The sequence below is a fragment of the Gastrolobium bilobum genome, unplaced genomic scaffold (genome assembly GCF_033153095.1).
Source record: "Gastrolobium bilobum isolate Gb01-03AN ecotype WA unplaced genomic scaffold, APGP_CSIRO_Gbil_v1 utg6114, whole genome shotgun sequence".
Taxonomy (NCBI): Eukaryota; Viridiplantae; Streptophyta; class Magnoliopsida; order Fabales; family Fabaceae; genus Gastrolobium; species Gastrolobium bilobum.
The window spans coordinates 55,295-76,730 of record NW_026895817.1 but is presented as its reverse complement, the minus strand read 5'-3'; the positions used below and the strand labels follow the sequence as shown (position 1 = coordinate 76,730).

At 34.7% G+C, this 21,436-nt stretch overlaps 3 protein-coding genes across 5 annotated transcripts; all 3 read left to right on the top strand.

The window, feature by feature from the left end:
* Positions 1–1,109: 1,109 nt before the first annotated feature.
* Positions 1,110–6,743, top strand: LOC133296167 (pentatricopeptide repeat-containing protein At3g18110, chloroplastic). The gene is made up of 4 exons (XM_061495114.1): positions 1,110–4,687; positions 4,817–5,017; positions 5,175–5,265; positions 6,137–6,743. The coding sequence occupies exons 1-4, from the start codon at positions 1,110–1,112 to the stop codon at positions 6,710–6,712; spliced, it is 4,446 nt and encodes a 1,481-aa protein (XP_061351098.1). The 3' UTR covers positions 6,713–6,743.
* Positions 6,744–7,941: 1,198 nt separating this feature from the next.
* On the top strand, positions 7,942–16,315 carry LOC133296177 (large ribosomal subunit protein eL13z-like). 2 transcript variants are annotated; one of them, XM_061495124.1, is made up of 6 exons: positions 7,942–7,978; positions 8,323–8,438; positions 8,608–8,741; positions 9,122–9,280; positions 9,369–9,410; positions 16,104–16,315. In XM_061495124.1, the coding sequence occupies exons 2-6, from the start codon at positions 8,330–8,332 to the stop codon at positions 16,281–16,283; spliced, it is 624 nt and encodes a 207-aa protein (XP_061351108.1). In that variant the 5' UTR covers positions 7,942–7,978; positions 8,323–8,329; the 3' UTR covers positions 16,284–16,315. The 2 variants fall into 2 exon arrangements, with proteins under 2 accessions (XP_061351108.1, XP_061351107.1); XM_061495123.1 differs by lacking the exon at positions 16,104–16,315 and having other exon boundaries at positions 9,369–9,750.
* On the top strand, positions 10,492–13,105 carry LOC133296178 (succinate dehydrogenase assembly factor 1, mitochondrial-like). Of its 2 annotated transcripts, XM_061495125.1 has the most exons (4): positions 10,492–10,696; positions 11,417–11,510; positions 12,326–12,443; positions 12,564–13,105. In XM_061495125.1, the coding sequence occupies exon 4, from the start codon at positions 12,599–12,601 to the stop codon at positions 12,881–12,883; it is 285 nt and encodes a 94-aa protein (XP_061351109.1). In that variant the 5' UTR covers positions 10,492–10,696; positions 11,417–11,510; positions 12,326–12,443; positions 12,564–12,598; the 3' UTR covers positions 12,884–13,105. The 2 variants fall into 2 exon arrangements, with proteins under 2 accessions (XP_061351109.1, XP_061351110.1); XM_061495126.1 differs by lacking the exon at positions 11,417–11,510.
* Positions 16,316–21,436: the final 5,121 nt, after the last annotated feature.

The following is a 21,436-nucleotide window of genomic DNA, read 5'->3' as shown; positions in this document are numbered from 1 at the left end:
GAACCGGATGGTAAGATCCTGCTTAAATAAGAAACATGATTCATTAACCAAAAATGTTATCAAAAAGTGTTCAAAATAAATGTTAATAACATTCTTTTACTTAATATTTACTTGAATTTGCAATCCGTTGTCGTTGTAACCATGAGCAAAACATTTTACCTTGTTAAATAATCTCTTGAATGACAATCTTTTTTAGGAGAAAATTTGTTTGACAATATGCAATCATAGTTTTATCAACAAGAGTAAAATTTTATGACTTAACTTGTTAGTTATACTATCCTCTAATGGTCAAATTTAGGATGTGTTTGGTGTGACGTATCTATAAAGTTTATACTATACGTTATGATTTTTTTTAATTATTTGATGTGACCATTGTATAGCTTAAGGGGATGAGACTAGGTCTGATAAGAGATTAATCTATTAATATTGCTTACAAGTACAATTCTCAAGAACTAATATATTATTTCAATATTAATATATTAATTTTTTTAATATATTAATTTTTAAAATATTAGAGGATATTATCTTATACGATACCATACCAAATGTTGAATAATATTAAAATTTAATCAAGTCTTATATTATCAGGCCTTATGCAATCCTATACATCAATATATATATATATATATATATATATATATATATATATATATATATATATATATATATATATATATATATATATATATATATATATATATCAAGTGATAGTCAAATAAGTTATAATTCAAGTTATAATTCGATCAAAATGTAATTTGAGATTTTATTTTATTTTTCGAAAAAAAGGCTAAATGTTATAATTTCAATAAATATATAAGTTACCGATAATAAAAGGAAATAGGATCTCCCTTGAGTTGAATCCCGCCAAGCAAAATATCCTATCTATCCACAATCCTCCATCCCACTTTCTTCTATACACTCTTCTTCTCTTTTCTCTTTCTTCAACCTTTTCCTTTCTGAAACCACACTCATAACATCAAATGATAAATGTTGTATTTAACATAACCCGAAATTATGACTTGCAATTGCAAATTTGCAACAGATACACCTCGCCGCCAAATTGTGAACTTGCTTTGTGAGACACAAGTTAAACCATAAATGTGCAAACCATGTCTGTGTTTGTCTTAGGCTCAGGATTGCTGAGTTTTACATCCATTTCCTCAATTCAGCGACCAGACTCAAACCCTTCTTCACCTTCACCTACACACGCTTCTCTTCCTTCCTCTTCAGCTTCTACTACTATCCATGATACTGATTCCTCTCCAGAATCCATTACCGTTAAGAATGTCAAGTTTACGTATAGCAGAGCATCACCTTCAATCAGATGGCCCCACTTGAAACTCTCTGAAATGTTGTACCCTTCTACGCAGACCCAGTTGGAAGAAAATGATGTTTTCACCGCAAAGACTCCACCTTCTGAGGCCACAGATGAAACCCATAAACCAGATTGCGTTGTGAATGATGAAACCCAGGAAGCATTGGGTAGGCCAAGCAAGACACGGGTGAAAAAGATGAACAAATTGGCACTGAAAAGAGACAAGAATTGGAGGGAAAGAGTGAAGTATTTGACGGATAGGATTCTGGGGTTGAAATCAGAGGAGTTTGTGGCTGATGTGTTGGATGAACGCAAAGTTCAGATGACACCAACTGATTTTTGCTTTGTGGTCAAATGGGTGGGTCAAAACAACTGGCATCGTGCGCTTGAGCTCTATGAATGCTTGAATTTGAAGCACTGGTACTCACCAAATGCAAGGATGCTTGCCACTATCTTGGGTGTGTTGGGAAAAGCTAATCAAGAAGCACTAGCTGTTGAAATCTTCACAAGGGCTGAGTCATCCATAGGGGATACAGTTCAAGTGTACAACTCCATGATGGGTGTTTATGCACGGAATGGTCGCTTCAACAAGGTCAAAGAGCTGCTTGATTTAATGCGTGAAAGAGGATGTGAGCCTGACCTGGTGAGTTTCAATACTTTGATTAATGCACGATTGAAGTCTGGAGCAATGGTGCCTAATTTAGGTATCCAACTTTTAAATGAAGTGAGGAGGTCAGGTCTTACACCCGATATAATAACTTATAATACCCTTATAAGTGCTTGTTCAAGAGAGTCTAATTTGGAGGAAGCAATTGCGATTTTTCATGATATGGAGGACCACCATTGTCAACCTGATTTATGGACTTACAATGCTATGATTTCGGTATTCGGTAGATGTGGGCTTTCTATGAAAGCCGAGCATCTGTTTAAAGAATTGGAGTCTAAAGGGTTTTTCCCTGATGCAGTAACGTATAATTCTTTATTGAATGCTTTTTCAAAAGCAGGAAATACGGAAAAGGTAAGGGATATTTGTGAAGAAATGGTGAAAATGGGGTTTGGCAAGGATGAGATGACATACAACACTATCATACACATGTATGGAAAGCAAGGTCGGCATGACCAGGCATTGCAGCTTTACAGAGACATGAAATCATCTGGCAGGAATCCTGATGCAATTACATATACTGTTTTGATAGATTCACTTGGGAAAGCAAGTAAGATTGAGGAAGTCACAAATGTGATGTCAGAAATGTTGGATGCAGGAGTTAAGCCCAGTTTGCACACATATAGTGCTTTAATTTGTGCTTATGTAAAGGTCGGAAAGCGAGCAGAGGCTGAAGAGACATTCAATCTCATGCGTAGATCAGGGATCAAAGCTGATTGTCTAGCATACTCGGTTATGTTAGATTTCTTTCTGAGATTCAATGAGATGAAAAAGGCTATGATGTTGTATAAGGAAATGATTCGCAATGGCTTCACACCTGATAATGGTCTATATGAGGTCATGCTAAATGCACTTGTGAGGGAAAACATGTGGGATGTTGTTGAAAGAACTGTCAGAGATATGGAAGAACTGAGAGGTATGAATCCACAAGTTATTTCATCGGTTCTTGTTAAAGGGGGATGTTATGATCTTGCTGCTAAAATGTTGAAAGTTGCCATCAGCAATGGCTATGAATTGGATCATGAGAATTTTTTATCTATTATTAGTTCGTATAGCTCATCTGCTAGATATTCAGAGGCATGTGAACTTCTTGAATTCTTGAGAGAACATGCTCCAGATGATATTCAAATGATCACCGAAGCACTCATCATTATACTTTGCAAGGCTAAAAAGTTAGATGCAGCCTTGGAGGAATACAGAAGTAAAGGAGGACTTGGTTCATTTAGAAGTTGTACTATGTATGAATCTCTTATTCAAGAATGCATACAGAATGAACTCTTTGACGTAGCTTCTCAGATTTTCTCTGACATGAGATTCAATGGTGTTGAGCCATCTGAATGTCTGTACCAGGGCATGGTGTCTGTCTACTGTAGAATATGCTTACCTGAGACAGCCCACCATTTGTTGTATCATGCAGAGAAAATTGGCATTATACTTGACGATGCATCTTTTTATATTGATATAATTGAAACATATGGGAAGTTAAAGATATGGCAGAAGGCAGAAAGTTTAGTGGGGATTTTGAGGCAAAGATGTTCAAAGGTGGATAGAAAGGTCTGGAATGCTTTAATACATGCTTATGCATTCAGTGGTTGTTATGAGAGAGCTAGAGCTATTTTTAATACAATGATGAGAGATGGTCCTTCCCCAACTGTAGATTCCATAAACGGTCTATTACAAGCTTTAATTGTTGATGGGAGACTGAATGAGCTTTATGTGGTAATGCAGGAGTTGCAAGACATGGGGTTCAAGATCAGTAAAAGTTCTATTCTTTTGATGCTTGAAGCATTTGCTCAGGCAGGAAACTTATTTGAAGTGCAGAAAGTTTACCACGGAATGAAAGCTGCTGGTTATTTTCCTACCATGCATCTTTACAGAATTATGATTGGATTGCTGTGCAAATTCAAGAGAGTTAGGGATGTAGAATTTATGTTATGTGAGATGGAAGAGGAAGGATTTAAGCCCGATCTTCGAATTTGCAATTCTATACTTAAATTATATTCAGGCATTGAAGATTTTAAAAAGATGGGTATCATTTACCGTAAGATTCAAGATGCCGGTCTTAAACCAGACGAGGAAACTTACAATACATTAATTATAATGTACTGCAGAGACCATAGACCGGAAGAAGGTTTGTCACTGATGCATGAAATGACAAGACTTGATCTAGAACCTAAGCCAGACACATACAGAAGCTTGATTGCAGCATTTGGTAAGCAACAACTGTATGAACAGGCTGAGGAACTTTTTGAAGAGCTTAGATCAAATGGCTATAAACTGGACCGCTCCTTTTATCATTTAATGATGAAAATGTATAGAACTTCGGGGGATCATCAGAAAGCTGAAAATCTACTGGCCATGATGAAAGAAGCAGGGGTAGAACCCACTCTTGCCACGATGCATTTGCTTATGGTTTCTTATGGCCAATCTGGGCTGCCTGAGGAAGCTGAGAAAGTCCTTCAAAACTTGAAAACAACTGGACTGGTTCTGGATACTCTACCTTATAGCTCTGTTATTGATGCATATCTCAGAAAAGGAGATTATAAAGCTGGAATTGAAAAGCTCGCAGAGATGAAGGAAGCAGCCATAGAACCAGACCATCGAATATGGACCTGCTTTATCAGAGCTGCTAGCTTGTGTGAAGGAGCAAGTGAAGCCCTTAATCTTTTAAATGCACTCCAAGGTGCTGGATTTGATCTTCCAATCAGGTACTGATTAGCTCTTTTCATTTTTGTTCGTTATGCAAAAGATTAGTTTTTTTTTTAATTGCTAAGACGATGCAGCAAAGGTTTGCTTTTTCATATGCGTCCAGTTAATGTGTACTAATTGTTCTACAGGCTTCTAAGAGAAAAATCTGAGTCACTGGTTTCAGAGGTTGACCAATGTCTTGATAGACTAGAAAATGTGGAAGATAATGCAGCCTTTAACTTTGTCAATGCTTTGGTGGATCTCTTGTGGGCATTTGAACTCCGGGCCTCTGCATCATGGGTTTTCCAATTGGCAATCAAGAGAAACATTTATCGTCATGATATATTTAGGTAGGTATTATAGGTCCTTTTCCATTGTTCTTGACTGTGATACACTTTTGTTGAAGTTGTAAACTGCCGACACATAACTTATCTCTTTATAACAATTTTCAATCATAGTGTTACCGGCTCTGTTAGGTTGCTTATTGCCTGTATCTATTAACTGCAGAGTTGCTGAGAAGGACTGGGGGGCTGATTTTAGAAAACTATCTGCGGGTTCAGCTCTTGTTGGTCTTACTTTATGGCTTGACCACATGCAGGTTAGTTCTATTTCCCTTCTAATTTACTTTCTAAATTGTGTATGGTTTTTCATTTCTAATTTGCTTTAGGATGCCACGGAAAATTAGTCAACTAGTAAACGGACAAGGTTTAAGGATGGCAGCCGAATGTTCTAAATATTAAGGAAGTAACTAGTTCCAGAATTGTTAGTTGACTTGATTCATGGTAAAATATGAAAATGGGTCTTCCTCTGGATTTTATCAAATGATATTTTTGCAATTTCTGATCATTACTGGACTGGAAGGCACAATTATGTTCTAAGCATTTGTTCTTATCATGTTCCCCTTTATCAATTAACCAAGCATAGGTTCAGGTCATATCTACAATTTACAGCTGGAATATCTCATCTGTCCTGCTTTCTCCCCTGCACTTTCTCACATAGCCATAGCTAGAATCTTGCACTTCCTTTCCTAGAGATGTAAAATCATGCACATGCCTTCACCTTATAGCTTAATTGTCAATCTTTAATGTACAATCTCTGTATAATTAGAATGTATCACTAGAATGGCTTCAGCATTTGCATTTGTATGCTTAGGAAGTCTTTCTTAGTAGTTGACATGAAAATTGCTTGTTATATCAAATGAATAGCATTATATTATTCTAAATCTGCAAAGATCACTCAGACTCAGGTATGCATTTATGACCTGTTACTTGCATACTTGAATATTTTATTTTATTTTCTAAATTTTTAATTTTCAGTTTTATTTTTAATATATTAAAACTTGGGTGCAAATCAGTTTGGCTGGATTTGGTTCATGAAATTTGGTGCATTGCTAACAAAGAAATTTTTCATCATATAATTAGCTCTAGCTTGTCTTTGACTTTAACATTGGGACTTGGATTTCATGGCAGGATGCATCCCTGGAGGGACATCCAGAGTCACCAAAATCAGTTGTACTTATAACAGGAACAGCAGAATACAACATGGTATCACTTGATAGCACATTGAAGGCATGCCTTTGGGAAATGGGATCGCCTTTTCTTCCTTGTAAGACACGAAATGGTGTCCTTGTGGCTAAGGCTCACTCCCTCAGGATGTGGTTAAAAGACTCTCCATTTTGCTTGGATCTTGAGTTAAAAGATTCCCCAAGTCTCCCTGAATCAAACTCAATGCAGCTTGTGGAAGGATGCTTTATAAGGCGTGGCCTTGTTCCAGCTTTCAAGGACATTACTGAGAGACTGGGAATAGTGAGTCCCAGGAAATTTTCAAGATTGGCTCTATTACCTGATGATAAGAGAGTTAAAGCTATTCAAGCTTATACTGATGGAAGGAAAGAGAAATTGGAAAAAACAAAGAAAATTGTTGACCCCAAACTGTTGAGGAAGATCAAGAAAATTAGGAGGATGAAATATATTCGAAGATCTTTGATGTCTCAACAAGATATACAAAAGACTTTCATACCAATTGGTGCAAAAAAAACAATGTAATGCCAAACACTATATAAAGTTTATGAACCCAAAGAACTGATTTCTAACTCAGGGTTTGAGAATGAAATCATCTTCGTTTAACATGAATTAGCACAACTGTTACTTTTCTATTTAGTCCCCAAATATGAAACTACTAATTCATTCATTCACTTTTCTTCTTCATTCTTATTTAGAAGGCAATTTTATTTTTTATATGCAAGCTATCAAAATTCCCCACCCTAGATCAATCTTAATAGCGTATTAAAAGAGAAATGAAACTTTTACAAACTATTAACAAGGAGGATGAGCAACAATTATTTTCATGTTAATCGATTTTCACGATCAAATATGTAACATCCCGGGCGCTGACGAGGGCGGGGAGTGATCGCTGGTGCGAAAGGACATGGACAAGGAGCGGCTCCTGGCAAGCTTCCAGCGACGGGGGTACATGAATGAATCGAATCAACACCCGAAAGAGAGGGATTCTAGAGACTGAGCTGGTATGGGACTGTATAGTTGGGAATGACTTATAAGAATTAATTGGTACTACCTATACTAACAAGATGCATCTACTTTTCGGTAGCCCGAAACGGAAGAACTTCATAGTTAAGCGTGCTTGACTTGGAGAAATTCTGGGATGGGTGACCTCCTGTGAAGTTTTCCCGGTAAGTGTGCGAGTGAGGACAAAACACGCTGAAAAATCTCGTGTTAGTGTGTGGGGACAGTCGTTGATCCTTGCAAGTGTTGCCAGACGTTACAAAATATGTATCTTCGTTCCTGCATTTTTATCATATGCGAGTGGCTCACTTGAGCGTCGATAAAAAAAATTAAAAAAATTAAAAATAAAGATTTAAAAAAGTTACATGTCACAATCGTAGTAGAAAATTGTTTATATTATATATAAATTGATTTAGGATGATTCCTGTTACATAAATATTTTCTGGTATTAAAAAGTGTAAAATGTGAATAATTTGAATTTGAATTATTAAAAATTGATTAAATTATTATCTGATAATTCAAGACAGCACAAAAAAAAGTATACATTATTTTTGTCAGAAGAAAAAATAATGAAGTATAACAAAAGGGCATGGACTATTTTAATTTTTTTAATTTAATTTTGTTTTGTTGAAGAACCCAATTATAAAAGCCCCTGTTGTTACCCGACCCGACCCGAACCTTAACCCGTTTATGGTTTTGGATGTTAATTTACTTATAATAGCCATGGTAAACCCTAACGTAGCAGTTTTGCACTGACGCAGAAAGTGGCTCACCGAGCCGCTCCTACTCGTAAGTTTCACTTTTCTGTCATTCACATCTTTGATTTGTTCAATTTGATAAGTTTTCTTTTGAATCTTAATATCATATTTATTTTTTTAGTTTTGTTATTTAGGAAGAGGGTGTTATGTTTAAAAGTTGCAGTGGGATGATATTATTGTGATTATGTATTTGATGTGCCATAACTAGTTAACTACAATCGAGTTCTGTACTCTTTTTTTTTTTTTATGTATTTAAAAGTTCAATAAGTTCTGTACTTTTTAATAAAGAAGAGTATAGATGTTATTAGGGTAACTGAACTATGATCTAATTATAATTAATCTTTGTTGTGTCTGTTGATGCCACTAATTATGCAGATAAGAAATGGTTAAACACAACAATGTTATCCCAAATGGGCACTTCCGGAAACACTGGCAGAACTATGTCAAGACATGGTTTAATCAACCTGCCAGGAAAACCCGTAGAAGAATTGGTAACAATACTACTTTTCATTCCCTTTGATTTTTCCTTTTTGTCCCTTAGGATTCTTGAATGTGTTCCTGTCAAATGTAAAAGCAATTTTATTAATTTTTTTTTTCAAAGTGTTAGCTATCTTACTTAATTTTTTCTGTACTTCTAAAAAAAATAACAAAAATTACCAGCAAGACAGAAGAAAGCTGTGAAAATCTTCCCTCGTCCAACTGCTGGGCCTCTCCGTCCTATTGTTCATGGGCAGACTCTGAAATATAATATGAAAGTGAGGGCTGGCAGGGGCTTCTCTTTGGAAGAATTGAAGGTGTGTTGCTTCATATTTTACTAAAATGCTAATTTCTTGTTGAATTGTGGTTTAATGAAGATATGAACATTTCCAATATTTGTTTGCTTTTTCCAGTTGTCACTTGTGTGCAATGGTTTAGATGCCACGAAAAAGTTACTTAATTCATAGTTACATTAGAATAAAATTTATTGCTTATCCTGAAAAAGTGCTGTGTTTCAGAAGTGTATGTATCTTATGTTAACCCCTCCTCTTAAGGTTAAAATCAAAAGCTGGGGAGATAACAAAGTAATTGGTTTTTTCTATTGATGGAAGCATTTAGTTGTTGGTCGTCTTGTTATTGGCCTTTGCATTTTGCTCAAACCTTGTAAGCTTTTTGAATCGATTACTCTGTATTTCAGGTGGCTGGCATTCCAAAGAAAGTTGCAAGGACTATAGGGATTGCTGTTGATCATCGCCGGAAGAACCCTTCTTTGGAGAGTCTTCAGGCTAATGCTCAGAGGCTGAAGACATACAAGGCTAAGTTAGTTGTCTTCCCAAGACGTGCTAGGAAACTTAAGGTGAGAATGATTAATTGAAGTACATTGATGGAATGATGGTAATCTCTTGGAAATAAGCATATAAATTTTCTCCTTCCCTTTGCTGCAGGATGGTGATTCTGCTCCAGAGGAGCTAGCTACAGCAACACAGGTGCAGGGTATGTACATGCCCATTGTATGCGAAAAGCCATCCGTGGAGCTTGTGGAAGTTACTGAAGAGATGAAATTATTCAAGGCATACTATAAACTGCGTCTAGAGAGGACGAACCAACGTCACATGGGTGCAAGGTTGAAAAGAGCTGCTGAGGCTGAGAAGGAAGATAAGAAGTAGGGAGACGCCTCTTGTTTAGTTTTTCATTTTTGCTCATGTTAAGAAAAAAAAAAATTGAGTTTGAAAAAAATTAGCCGATCTTTTTGTGTTTTGAGTTTGAGAAATTTAACATTACAATTTGTGTTTATATCAAGTTCTAAGGTAACATCGGTTTTTATTTTATCGGACCTTGAGAGATTCTTGATTATAGACTAAGGAATTTATGTTTTTGCCCAAGGAAAGAATTGATTACCAACAAGGTTGGGCACAATTGGTAAATAGTTTGGTCATTTAAGTATGCTGACAGTGGTTTGATTCTTAGCTGTGTGTATGGAAAAGATTTTGTTGGGACAAGTATATTCACTTTGATAATCTCCCACATTGAAAGAATTAATCTTCGTGCTGGCTAGAGGATATTTTGAGAAAAAAAAAAAAAGGAAAAAGAATTGACTCATTTAATACTACTGCTAGCTAGCCATAATGATATTATGAATACATTACGAACCCAACATCAATGAATTGGAACTAGATTCTCCAAAACAAGCTGCAATTTTTATTTTTCATATGAAAATATCAAAAGGCTAGGAAATCTGGATGCATTATTCTGCAGCAATGATCGTGTGACCCTAATTGTTACCACAACATAGTTGTCCGCAAGGAACTTAATTGTTTCCCCTTATTGTTACCACAACATAGTTGTCCGCAAGGAACTTAATTGTTTCCCCTTGACTAGAGGTGTCAAAAATGAGCCAACCTGTCGGGTTAACTCGTAACCGTAAAAAATGAACTGAGTTGGATTGACAAAAATGAACTACTAATCCGACCCGAGCAACGTGCAGGTTAAACAAGTCAGTTCACCGGTTAGTTTTTTTTTTAATTAAAAAAATAAAAAAATGACAAATCGATTCACGCGGACAGAATCGACAGAATGATAACACATCACACACAGACTCATCCCACTTCCCAGCCCTAGGTCCCCCACCCTGCCACTGCCACCCACACCGACGGCGCCGATTTCCTTCCACCGTTCTCTCTTCCTTTCACCGTCAATTCTCTACTTATCTCTTCCACCGATTTCCTTCCTCTTCCAGTCTTCCGCAACACACACCGACGGAGACGACTTGAAGGTTTTTTTTTTCCTTTCTTCTTCTTTTCTAACCAGGCGACACCATTTCCTTACTCTTTCTGTTTGCTTAGTTTGTTTATGAATTAATATCATCATAAACATAAATGTTTCATAAATGTTTATGAATAATATCATCATAAATGTTTCAAACGATTATAATAAAAAAAAATAAAACCCATTTGATTTAAGATATAGATTGTACCGGCACAAAATCCTTTAGCAGGAAAAGTCAGAGAAGATGAAAGTTGATGAGGATCTGAGCTGTTAAAAAACCTAACTTTGATTTCTCCAAAATAATGTTAAAATGAATTAATAAAAAATAAGAAAATTATTATTCGTTGCTTAGTAATATTCATACTGTTGTTGGGATTCGAACTTGTATTGATGTAAAGATCTTCTTCTTTTTTCTGTAATCTTCTAATAATGAAGGCTACAAGACTTTGTTCATCCATTGTATCGGACAATATATTATGGCCATCACAAATGCAAAAGCTCTTTAAATTCAGAGATAATTTTGGAACCTAATTCTTCTTCTCACTATTTGTATCCACCAAATATGAGCCTATGGAAGTGATTCCCAATGACCATATTGCTCACAGCCAATTGTCCTCGTCAGAGTACCTCATGTCATGTGACTATGAACTTGATTTGAGTTACTTGAGTTATGTTACTATGCTACCATATAATGAATCTGTTCAATTTGAAAACTTTATGGGTGCAGTTTGGATTTTGATGGCTAGGCATGTTTCAGTCCATACAAGATTTATTTATTTCAAAGAGGGCAAGGCATTGGTGACTTCATCTTGGAAAGCTGTGTATGTGGAAAAGAATTATTAAAACTAAGCTACTGTTGAAATGTCTCTTTGTTTTGCTTTCTTGTGTTAGAAGGTTGAAAAGTCGTATTTAATAATGGTGTTATGAGTAATGTAATTGGTATTTATGGATGTTTATTGGTGATTTAATGGGGCTGTTATTAGTGGTATAATGAGGCTCTTTATTAATAATATAATTCTGTTGAATGAATTCTCCTCACCCTCCTGCATCATTCATCATGTACAGCCCAAATTACACACTGCTCTGTAATGCAAATTTTTGAGCTAACCCGCTCCTAACCCAGAGCCAACCCGCGAGCCAAAAATGAGCCAACCCACAAGCATTTTTTCGAGCTAACCTGCGATCCAATTTTTCAAGCCAGCTCGCGAGTTTTTTTCGAGCCAACCCTAACCCGGCTCAGGTCGGGTTGGGTTGGGTTTTCTGGCTCGTTTTTTTTTTTTTTTCGAGCCAATCCTAACCCGGCTCGATTTTTTCGGGCCAAATGCGGGTTGGGTCGGGTTGGCCTGTTTTGCCAACCCTACCCTTGACCCTCCTACACAAGACAACAGCAATCATAGAACTCACTAATCAAGTAAATGCATTTTAGTTTAGTGATAGCATAGACAAGTGGCAAAAACAATTTGAATATAAGATGAAGAAAATAACGGAACTTGTCTCGATATTCAAAAATGAAGCTCCATTTCAGATTATCTATTGGGAACCAAAACCCAAACTCAACTTAGCCCAAATGCTTCTATATCTGTTGAGCCCATTTCAGATCTTTGCCGAACTACCTAACTAAAACCTAACTTTTCAGTTCTTCCAAGACACGGATCATCAATGTCAGATGAATTGGATTTGAAGACCAAAATCTCATCTTCATCATTGCCTGGATTTCGATCCTAAGCAATTCAGATTGGTTCGCTCCTTCTGAGGTAACTAATTCTATTATCAAAATGAGCAAAAACTGCCTATAAAGTGTTTGATAAAATGACTTGCAGGGTTTCAATTGTTAATTCTTGAACTCATGAGTATTGTTACTCTTTTTTGTACAGAATTCACTCTGAAAACTCGTATATTACTTGACACAATGGGAGCTTCCAGAGGTCAAAGGCTTTCTGGGATGCAGAAGCAAGTACTTAGCTTGTACAGAGGGTTTCTGCGAGTAGCACGTTCCAAATCTGATGATGAACGACGCAACATAGAGTCAATAGTATCACAAGAGTTTCGCCGTAATTCCGTGGAAGTAGATCGGAAAAACTTTCTCTACATGGAGTACTTACTTCGCCGTGGCAACAAGCAGCTTGATCAGCTTAGGAACCCTGGTACCACTGGGTTAACTTCATTACAAGTTGATTTGTCCAAAAACGATTAGAATACTAACCCTTCAACTAAGCGCTATTTTGACGCAGATATTCATAATTCAAAATGAATTGAATATTGAGTTGCTCAAATTTTTATATATACATTAAGAAATAAGATGTATACTGCAGACCCCATTTGATTATGTGTTTTAAGGACATCCATTTCGATTCTCACACACAAATTTCTCCGTATTCCGGAGCTGTAAGAATTCATTTATGTTTGGATCAAGGCTTATCGGACTGCATACTTAAATGAGTGCATATTGTATGTATCAATTTTGTTTATACAAATCCAATTATATGTAAAGGAATTGGTCACCAAATTTATGATTTATTTAAAAAATGCTTGCTTGTTAATCCTACTAAACTGCTTTATCATCCCATAGTAAAGTAGACACAGTACGTGTTCATATCATACACATTGCAATGCAGCGTGCTTCTAAAGTTCTAATGTGTATTTGGGATAGTTTTTCAAGAACGTTTATATCCACTTAATTGCAATCTATCTTGCACCAACATCGAATGGGACATGATATGACACTATTTCGACACGTTAATTCGAAAAAACTTTGATTCATCATATCCATGTCCATAACCTTGTTGAGGAAATCCTGCCTGAGCATAAGGTGTCTGATGACTATAATCCTGGCCTTGTGGTTGTCCATAATTGTAATTCATCTGAGTTGGGGATGGGCCCATAGAAGGTACAGGGGAAGGACCAGTACCATGTTGGGGGACTGAACTGGGATGCTGGGTTGATGGTGGAGCATCAGATAAATGACCCCCTTGTCCTCCATAATAATCATAACCACCATTGTGTGGAGATGGTCCCTGGAAGCTGTGGTGAGGCCTTTGCTCCCAACCAGAACCAAAGCTGCTTCTTGGAGCCATATGTTGAGGATAGCTTCCATATGCTGGAGCTGCATATGGTTGATTATGAGAAGGGTATGGCCCGCGATCCTGATAATCATATGCTGTCGGGTGGCCAAAATGAGAACCTCAGTTGACCCCATTGTGGTGGGGCACCAGAACCACGGGGTGGGCGGTAGGCCTGCTGGCCAAAACCACCAGTTGATGGCCTGACAGGCTATTCATGCAAAACATAAGACAGAAGTAAGTAAATAGGAAAAATATCTTAATCAGAATAATATCATAAGTACATGTAGAGCTCAATCAACAGCAAAGATGCTGCTTTAAGGGTCCCATTAATTTTCATACAGAATTGAATAATAATTTTCATAGAGCCAAATCAACAGCAAATTTTCATACCCATTTTGAGCACACACTTGATTTCCATGAATAGTCAAACTAAAAATTAAAAGATGTACTCAACCAAAAAACAAAAAAACAAAGCAATGTCAAAGATAAAAAATAATTTGCTCAGCAAAATCTCAAAAGAATTACATTTACCATTGCATTATCATACAATTGGCCCCAATAGAGCATATACACTAACTCATCAGAACTATTATAATGGTTAGAGCTGAAACTGTGTGAACTGACAAAATGACATACAGCAGGCTGTCAAAATAACAGAATATCTATAGCATGTCATATCATCTCGAGCTCAACCACAGCAGGTAATCAAGTAAACACTATACAAATAAAACAAAGCTATATGTTTGATGTTACATCTGAGAAAAAAAGATCTCACCTCAGCAAATAAGGGAGGGGAAAAGGAAGAAGCCTGACAATGCCAAAGCAAAACTCAAAATGCACCACAAGCTAAATTTCAATCTATCAATTCAATAATAACTTTCCAATGCAAGCAAACGATACAAGAGATAACACACATTGAAATTTAACTAATCCCGCTTAACAACATACTAACATGTTCTATAAAAAAGTTTAAAACAGAATACGGTGAAAACTGAAACAACACATGCCAGGTTGAAATAGAAGAAGGGGCCGATAAATGTATTGAATATGTCAGAATTGCTTATAATCACAAATCAATCATGAAGAGTAAAGACAAGGACCTCCAGAAGGGAATGAGAATGCATGTTAACTGAATACTGACAATTAAGCATGATGGACTTCCACTCTGTTAAGAAGATCCACAAAACCACATTTGACAATATAATATTCAGAAGCAATTCAAGTTTTCATTTATCAACATGATCATCCAGGTTTCTTTGATCTTTTTACTTGCAACACCAACTTAACATTCATCTAATATGGCTAGTCCTTTCAACCAATAGGATCATCAGGTCAAAGATATTTTAGAAAGCATGTCATATACTTGCACTCATCCCTGATCACATGCCTACTGTAATTGCAATTTCACCAACCTCAACACACACCAGATGAATGAATTGCTTATTACAGTATTTCTCAGTACAGAATTAAATACAGATAAAAAGAAATACAACTCCAAGACATTTAAAATCATCAGGCGTCATGACTTCACCAGGTATGACTCTTTCCTTCCAAAAGGTCTCATGCAAATCACACAGCAGCTCTATTTGAGCACCAAGGCCAGCACAATATAGTCTTACTGAATCATGATTTTTAATTCTTGAAGCAATCTTACCAACCATTAAATATCCTGCAATCCGAGGTTTAATTGCCTGCCACCTCTCTTCAGTGGATGAAAATATGTTGTCTATGCTACATCAAGAAAGCAATGCTGACCCCAGGGAAAAGGCAATAGCCAAATCTGCATTTTTAAAGCCAACCAATTCGAAATTGGCACCTTCAAGATAAATAAATCATTGCAACTGACATCTTGGTTTTATATATACGATCTTCCTAGAAGATTTAATTGACCTTGGCATGGATTATTGATCAATTTCGAAACTCGAACTGTTTCAGGTGATCTATCTGACTTCTATGGCAGCAATTGATACAATACTTCCATAAATGGATTATACAGGCATCAAATACATGGACACTTCCTTGTACATAATCATGTTTAGTATTGCATTCACCATGCAATTGTGGAGCAGCAATAAACCCAAATAGAGCAAACATAAAAATATAAAGCTTGCCCACATCCCTATTTTAAACATGTACACTGCATGCAAAATGTCTAGATCCCTATTTTACATGGATCCCTATCCATAAATCATTCTTCAGTATTTTATTTTTGTTTGCATGATAGTTTCAAATGAAGTAAAAAATATACCTCATTAATTACAGGAATTTTCTCAAAACATGGCACCCTTCCACATGGTACTTCGAGCAGCAACACCACTAAGTACTAATCAGAGCAACAAACTTTGCAAGCAGGTGCAGGGTCTGTACATGCCCATTCTACGCGAAAAGCCATCCATGGAGCTTGTGAAAGTTACTGAAGAGATGAAATCATTCAAGGCATACTATAAACTGCGTCTAGAGAGGACGAACCAACGTCACATGGGTGCAAGGTTGAAAAGAGCTGCTGAGGCTGAGAAGGAAGATAAGAAGTAGGGAGACGAGACGCCTCTTGTTTAGTTTTTCAATTTTGCTCATGTTAAGAAAAAAAAATTGAGTTTGAAAAATATTAGCAGATCTTTTTGTGTTGAGTTTGACAAATTTAACATTACAATTTTTGTTTATATCAAGTTGTAAGGTAACATCGGTTTTTATTTTATCGGACCTTCAGAGATTCTTGATTTTTCTTGATTCTACTCAGGAATTTTTTATGTTTTAGCCCAAGGAAAGAATTGATTAACAACAAAGTCGGGTAGAGTTAGTAGATAGTTAGGTCCTTCAGTATGCTGACACTAGTTCGATTCCTAGCCATGTGTACGGTAAAAATTTTGTTGGGAGAGGTATATACACTTCGGTGATCTCCTGCACGAAAGAATTAGTCTTCGCCTATGGGCTGGCCAGAGAATATCTTGGGAAACCAAAAAGGGAAAAGAATTGACTCATTTAAAACTATTGCTAGCTCGCCATAATGACAGGGTACTGAATTTATTTCCAACAATTATGAATACATTACGACCCAAACATCAATGAATTGGAATTAAATTCTCCAAAATAAGCTGCAATTTTTATTTTTCATATTAAAATATCTATAGGCTAGGAAATCTGGATGCATTATTCTGCAGCAATGATCGTGACCCTAATTGTTACCACAGCATAATTGTCCGCAAGGAACCTAATTGTTTCCCCTTGACCCTCCTACACAAGATAACAGCAATCATAGAACTCACTAATCAAGTAAATGCATTTTAGTTTAGTGATAGCATAGACAAGTGGCGAAACAATTTGAATATAAGATGAAGAAAATAACGGACCCTTTCTCGATATTAAAAAACTAGTCTATTACCCGTGCGTTGCACGGAGGAAAAAAAAATCGATTTGTTTGTCTCGTAAAAACTAACGCAACACATGCAAGATGCCGAACCTACATTTGTGATCCTTCATCCTCTTAGAAATGAATTAGTAATAATCTACAAATGAAAGTATGAAAAAAAAAACACATGAACATGTGAGTACAAATAAAAAGTGTTATAACAATACATCCATATATTGATGACCATGAAATATTGTTTATTCAAAAATAGCAGTTAACAATATACCATGTGTGCATGAAAAGCGATTCCTGCATAAGAAAAAAAAAGCAGCAGTTAAAAAAACCTAATGTTAACGAATATAAATAAAAAAGCACTTCATTGCCATTTTTTTTTGTCTTTAACTGTACCAAGGAGTGATGTTATCTCATAGTAGACAGAAGGAAATTCACGACATTAATCTTTGAAATACTTCCTTGTAAATTATATCAAGGGTACTATTTGTAACACAACCGTTTTCATTAAGTATCAATATCTTTAATCCATGCTTGCTCTTTACTCTAGACAGTGTCACATATAACTGCCCATGAGTGAAGACAGGCTTGGGGAGATAAATCGCAACATGAGAAAGAGATTGTCCTTGGCTCTTATTGATAGTCATGGCAAATGAAACAATCAGGGGGAATTGTCTTCTTTGGAAATTTATAGGAAATGTGTAACTTAATGGGTTCATCGTCATTCTAGGTTTTTATATTTTATCTCAGAAATGAACTTTCATTTACTACAATCAGATTTATAAAATAATAATAAATAATTATTATTTTTGCAAGGATTTGTGTCGTTAATCTTTGGAATTTCACATATTTGTATTTACAAAAATTAAAATCAGATTTAGTAATTTAATTATAAAAGAAGAATGATAAAATTTCAGTTGAATTATAAAAATATATTGGCAGGCCGGCCCTCCGGGCCGAGGTCAGTTTTCCACCTCTAACTGTCAGCATTTTATATAAATAATTATTTTTTGCAAGGATTAGTGTCGTTAGCCTTTGAAATTTCACAAATTTGTATTTACAAAAATAAAAATCAGATTTAGTAATTTAATTATAAAAGAATAAGGATAAAATTTCAATTGAATTATAAAAATATATTGGCGGACCGGCCCTCCGGGCTGAGCCCAGTTTTTCACCTCTAACTATCAGCATTTTATATAAATAATTATTGTTTGCAAGTATTAGTGTCATTAATATTTGGAATTTCACAAATTTATATTTACAAAAATTAAAATCACAATTTTTTATTTAATTTATTTCCAGATTTTGAATTTATTTTACAATATAAATAATTTTGTTATTTTACAATTTTTTAATATTTTTGTTTTTTATGCAGCATTAATAGGGCTAACAAATATCTATGCAAAAAATAATGGGACATCGAATGAGTTGTCTGCCACCATAAATGATTAACTTAATTTTCCATTGATTTTTTAGATCGATTTTTAATAAAAATTATTATTTATTTAATTTTTTATTTGCAAATCCTTTCCCACCATTACAATTTGAAATTTAAAATTGAAATCCAAAATTTGAAATCAATTCAGAATTCGAATTTCAAAAGAGTGAGGAATGAGAAGAAAATCGAAATATGTGCATTAAATTTTAATAATTTATTTTTTAGAGAATCATAGATGTAACTTTTTAATTATTTATTAAAATTTAAATTTTAAATTCTTTTATATTAATTATATCTTTTTTGTAAGTTTTTTCTCTTTTAATTTAAAATTTTATATTTTTTAAATTGGTTATACATATAAATTTAAAACGTTTATATTAATTTTTTTAAAAAAGTACTCATACGAAATTTTTTCTTTTATTGAATTATTTTTTAAGTTAAATTTTTAATTTATTTTCTTTTGAGGTATAAATATGTCATTTCTGATTTTTTTTCATTTAATTTCCAAATTTAAATTATTTTGTATCAACTATATTTAAATTTTTATAATTTGAAACATTTTTTTTGTTTAATCTATAATTTTCTCTTTTAAATTTTAATTGTGTTTTGGTAAGAAATTGATTGATTAGTAAATGGCAGCTTATGGTGTGTTGTTATGTCTGATTCTTTACACAGTCTTTTAAAATTTCTTTCAGTGTATAATTTATGACATTTACAGAGAATTTTAATTTATCATTCCTTTTATTATTACTTACAGTTGGTGATTGTCTAATTTTTGTAAAAATTCGAATGCCGTATTAGAGTTGACATTTACATAAAAATTTCCGCCACCAAAAACTCTCCAAATCTTTTCCGACCATCCATATTTTAAATTCAAAATTTGAAACCATTTCAAAATTCAAATTTTAGATCAGATGAGCAATTCCAATGTAAAAAGCAATTAAAACAGCTGAGTCATTCCATTTCAAAATTTGAATTTTTATATCAAATGAGCAATTAAAACAGCTGAGTCATTCCATTTCAAAATTCGAATTTTAGATCAGATAAGTCATTCCAATTAAATGAGCAATCAAAATTCGAATTTCAAAATTCCAATGTAAAAAGCAATTAAATCAGCTGACCAATTCCAATGTGATGGGCAGTGGGACACTCAATAACTTCTCTGCCACCACAAATGATCATTTATTTTTTGATTTAAAAAATAAAATTCGATTTTTAAAAGAAAGTTTTTATATGTCATGTAGTGTGAACACAATTTTCAGAATTAAGCAGGGAGTGACACATCAGTGAAGTTTTCAACATTGAATTTTCAAATATATATATATATATATATATATATATATATTTGAATTTAAAAAATTAAATTGAAATATTTAAAAAATGAAATTTCAAAAACAAAATCGAAATCATATTTTGAATTTTTAAATAGAAATCATATCTTGTTTTAAAAGAGCTGATCATTCCAATGTAGAAATCATGATCAGTTTGAAGTTGAAATTTAAAAAGAGCCTCTCAATTTAAATTTAGAAATCATCATCATTAAAGTCTGACATGAAACAGCTGAGTGGTACAGCTGGGCATTGAATAAGGTGTCCTGCCAAGTGCTGTAAAAGCCCAACCTGCATACTTGGGAGTCTTGTTCCTTTGGCACTCTATTAATGTAGGATGAATATGGAAAACTTCTTCTAGCCAAGGAACATACACCATATCTCCTAATTCCATCTTTTTGTAATCCACTTGTTCTCCATTAACTTCAAAATTAGCTAACATATTAGCTTTAATTCCAATAGTAGCAGAATCTGCTACTGGAGAATCTGGAATTGGAGGAGCAGAGGGATCCTCATAAGGAACCAGGGGAAGGAGGCTCATATGATCAAAATGACCATTGTGCTCAGTATGCTGAGGATCAAAATCATTGAAGACAGTTTGCACTTGGTCTTTTCTCTTCAACTTCAAAAACGCTAATACATCTTCATAGGCTCTTCTTAAAACGATTCCTCTACATTTCATTGGGGAATCAAATGAAAAAAGCTGGCCTATTGATAACATCATCTTGTGTAGTAAGAGAAAAAAAAGCAATCAATGCATCATACAACATATAACAAAAAAACATACAATATAACTAAAAGTTGACTACATTAATCAAATTAATTTAAGGGACATTATATCACTGATACTTAGCTGTAGAGCTTTTCCTTCCTCACCTTGAATATTTAAGAAGTGTGATATACAATGATACAAAAGTAAACCCAAAGACCTCAACTTCATCCCACAACTTCATCTCAGAATAAAATGCATTTACTATGCTTCTTATCACAATTGAGAAGAGAAGCATAAATACACTAAAGTATAAAATAATACTAACAGTTTTCATGGAAATAGAAGTCATTGCAGTTCAATGGAAACAGAAGTCATCTCAGTTCCAATGCCAAAAGTACATCAAAATTTAAAGCAACTGACCTTGCCAGCTTTTGAGAAGAACTCATATACATCTCTCTCTGTTGCTTTTAGAGGCATCTGTGATCACCACATAGCAAATTAGGCAATCATAAAAAAAATGACACCAAATATCCAAATATGTTATAGACATTAATAATATTCAAAACAAACAAAAAAAGAGCATCCAATCAACCTGGTAAGCAAAAACAAATCTCTGATCCCTTTCTGGGTCTGCCTCGGGTTCCACAGCCTCTTTCTTATCCCGAAATCTCCTGCAACTCAAATTAAAATTAAACTGTAAGAAAAAATAAGTAGAAAAGTTCGTAATAGTTGAATTTGATATTATGATAATATAATCTCTATCTCTCTCCAAAGATATATTATTTATATTATGGTCCAATACGGCACCTAATGTTGAGAGGAAGCAATGTCTCAAAATCTTACTGTCAA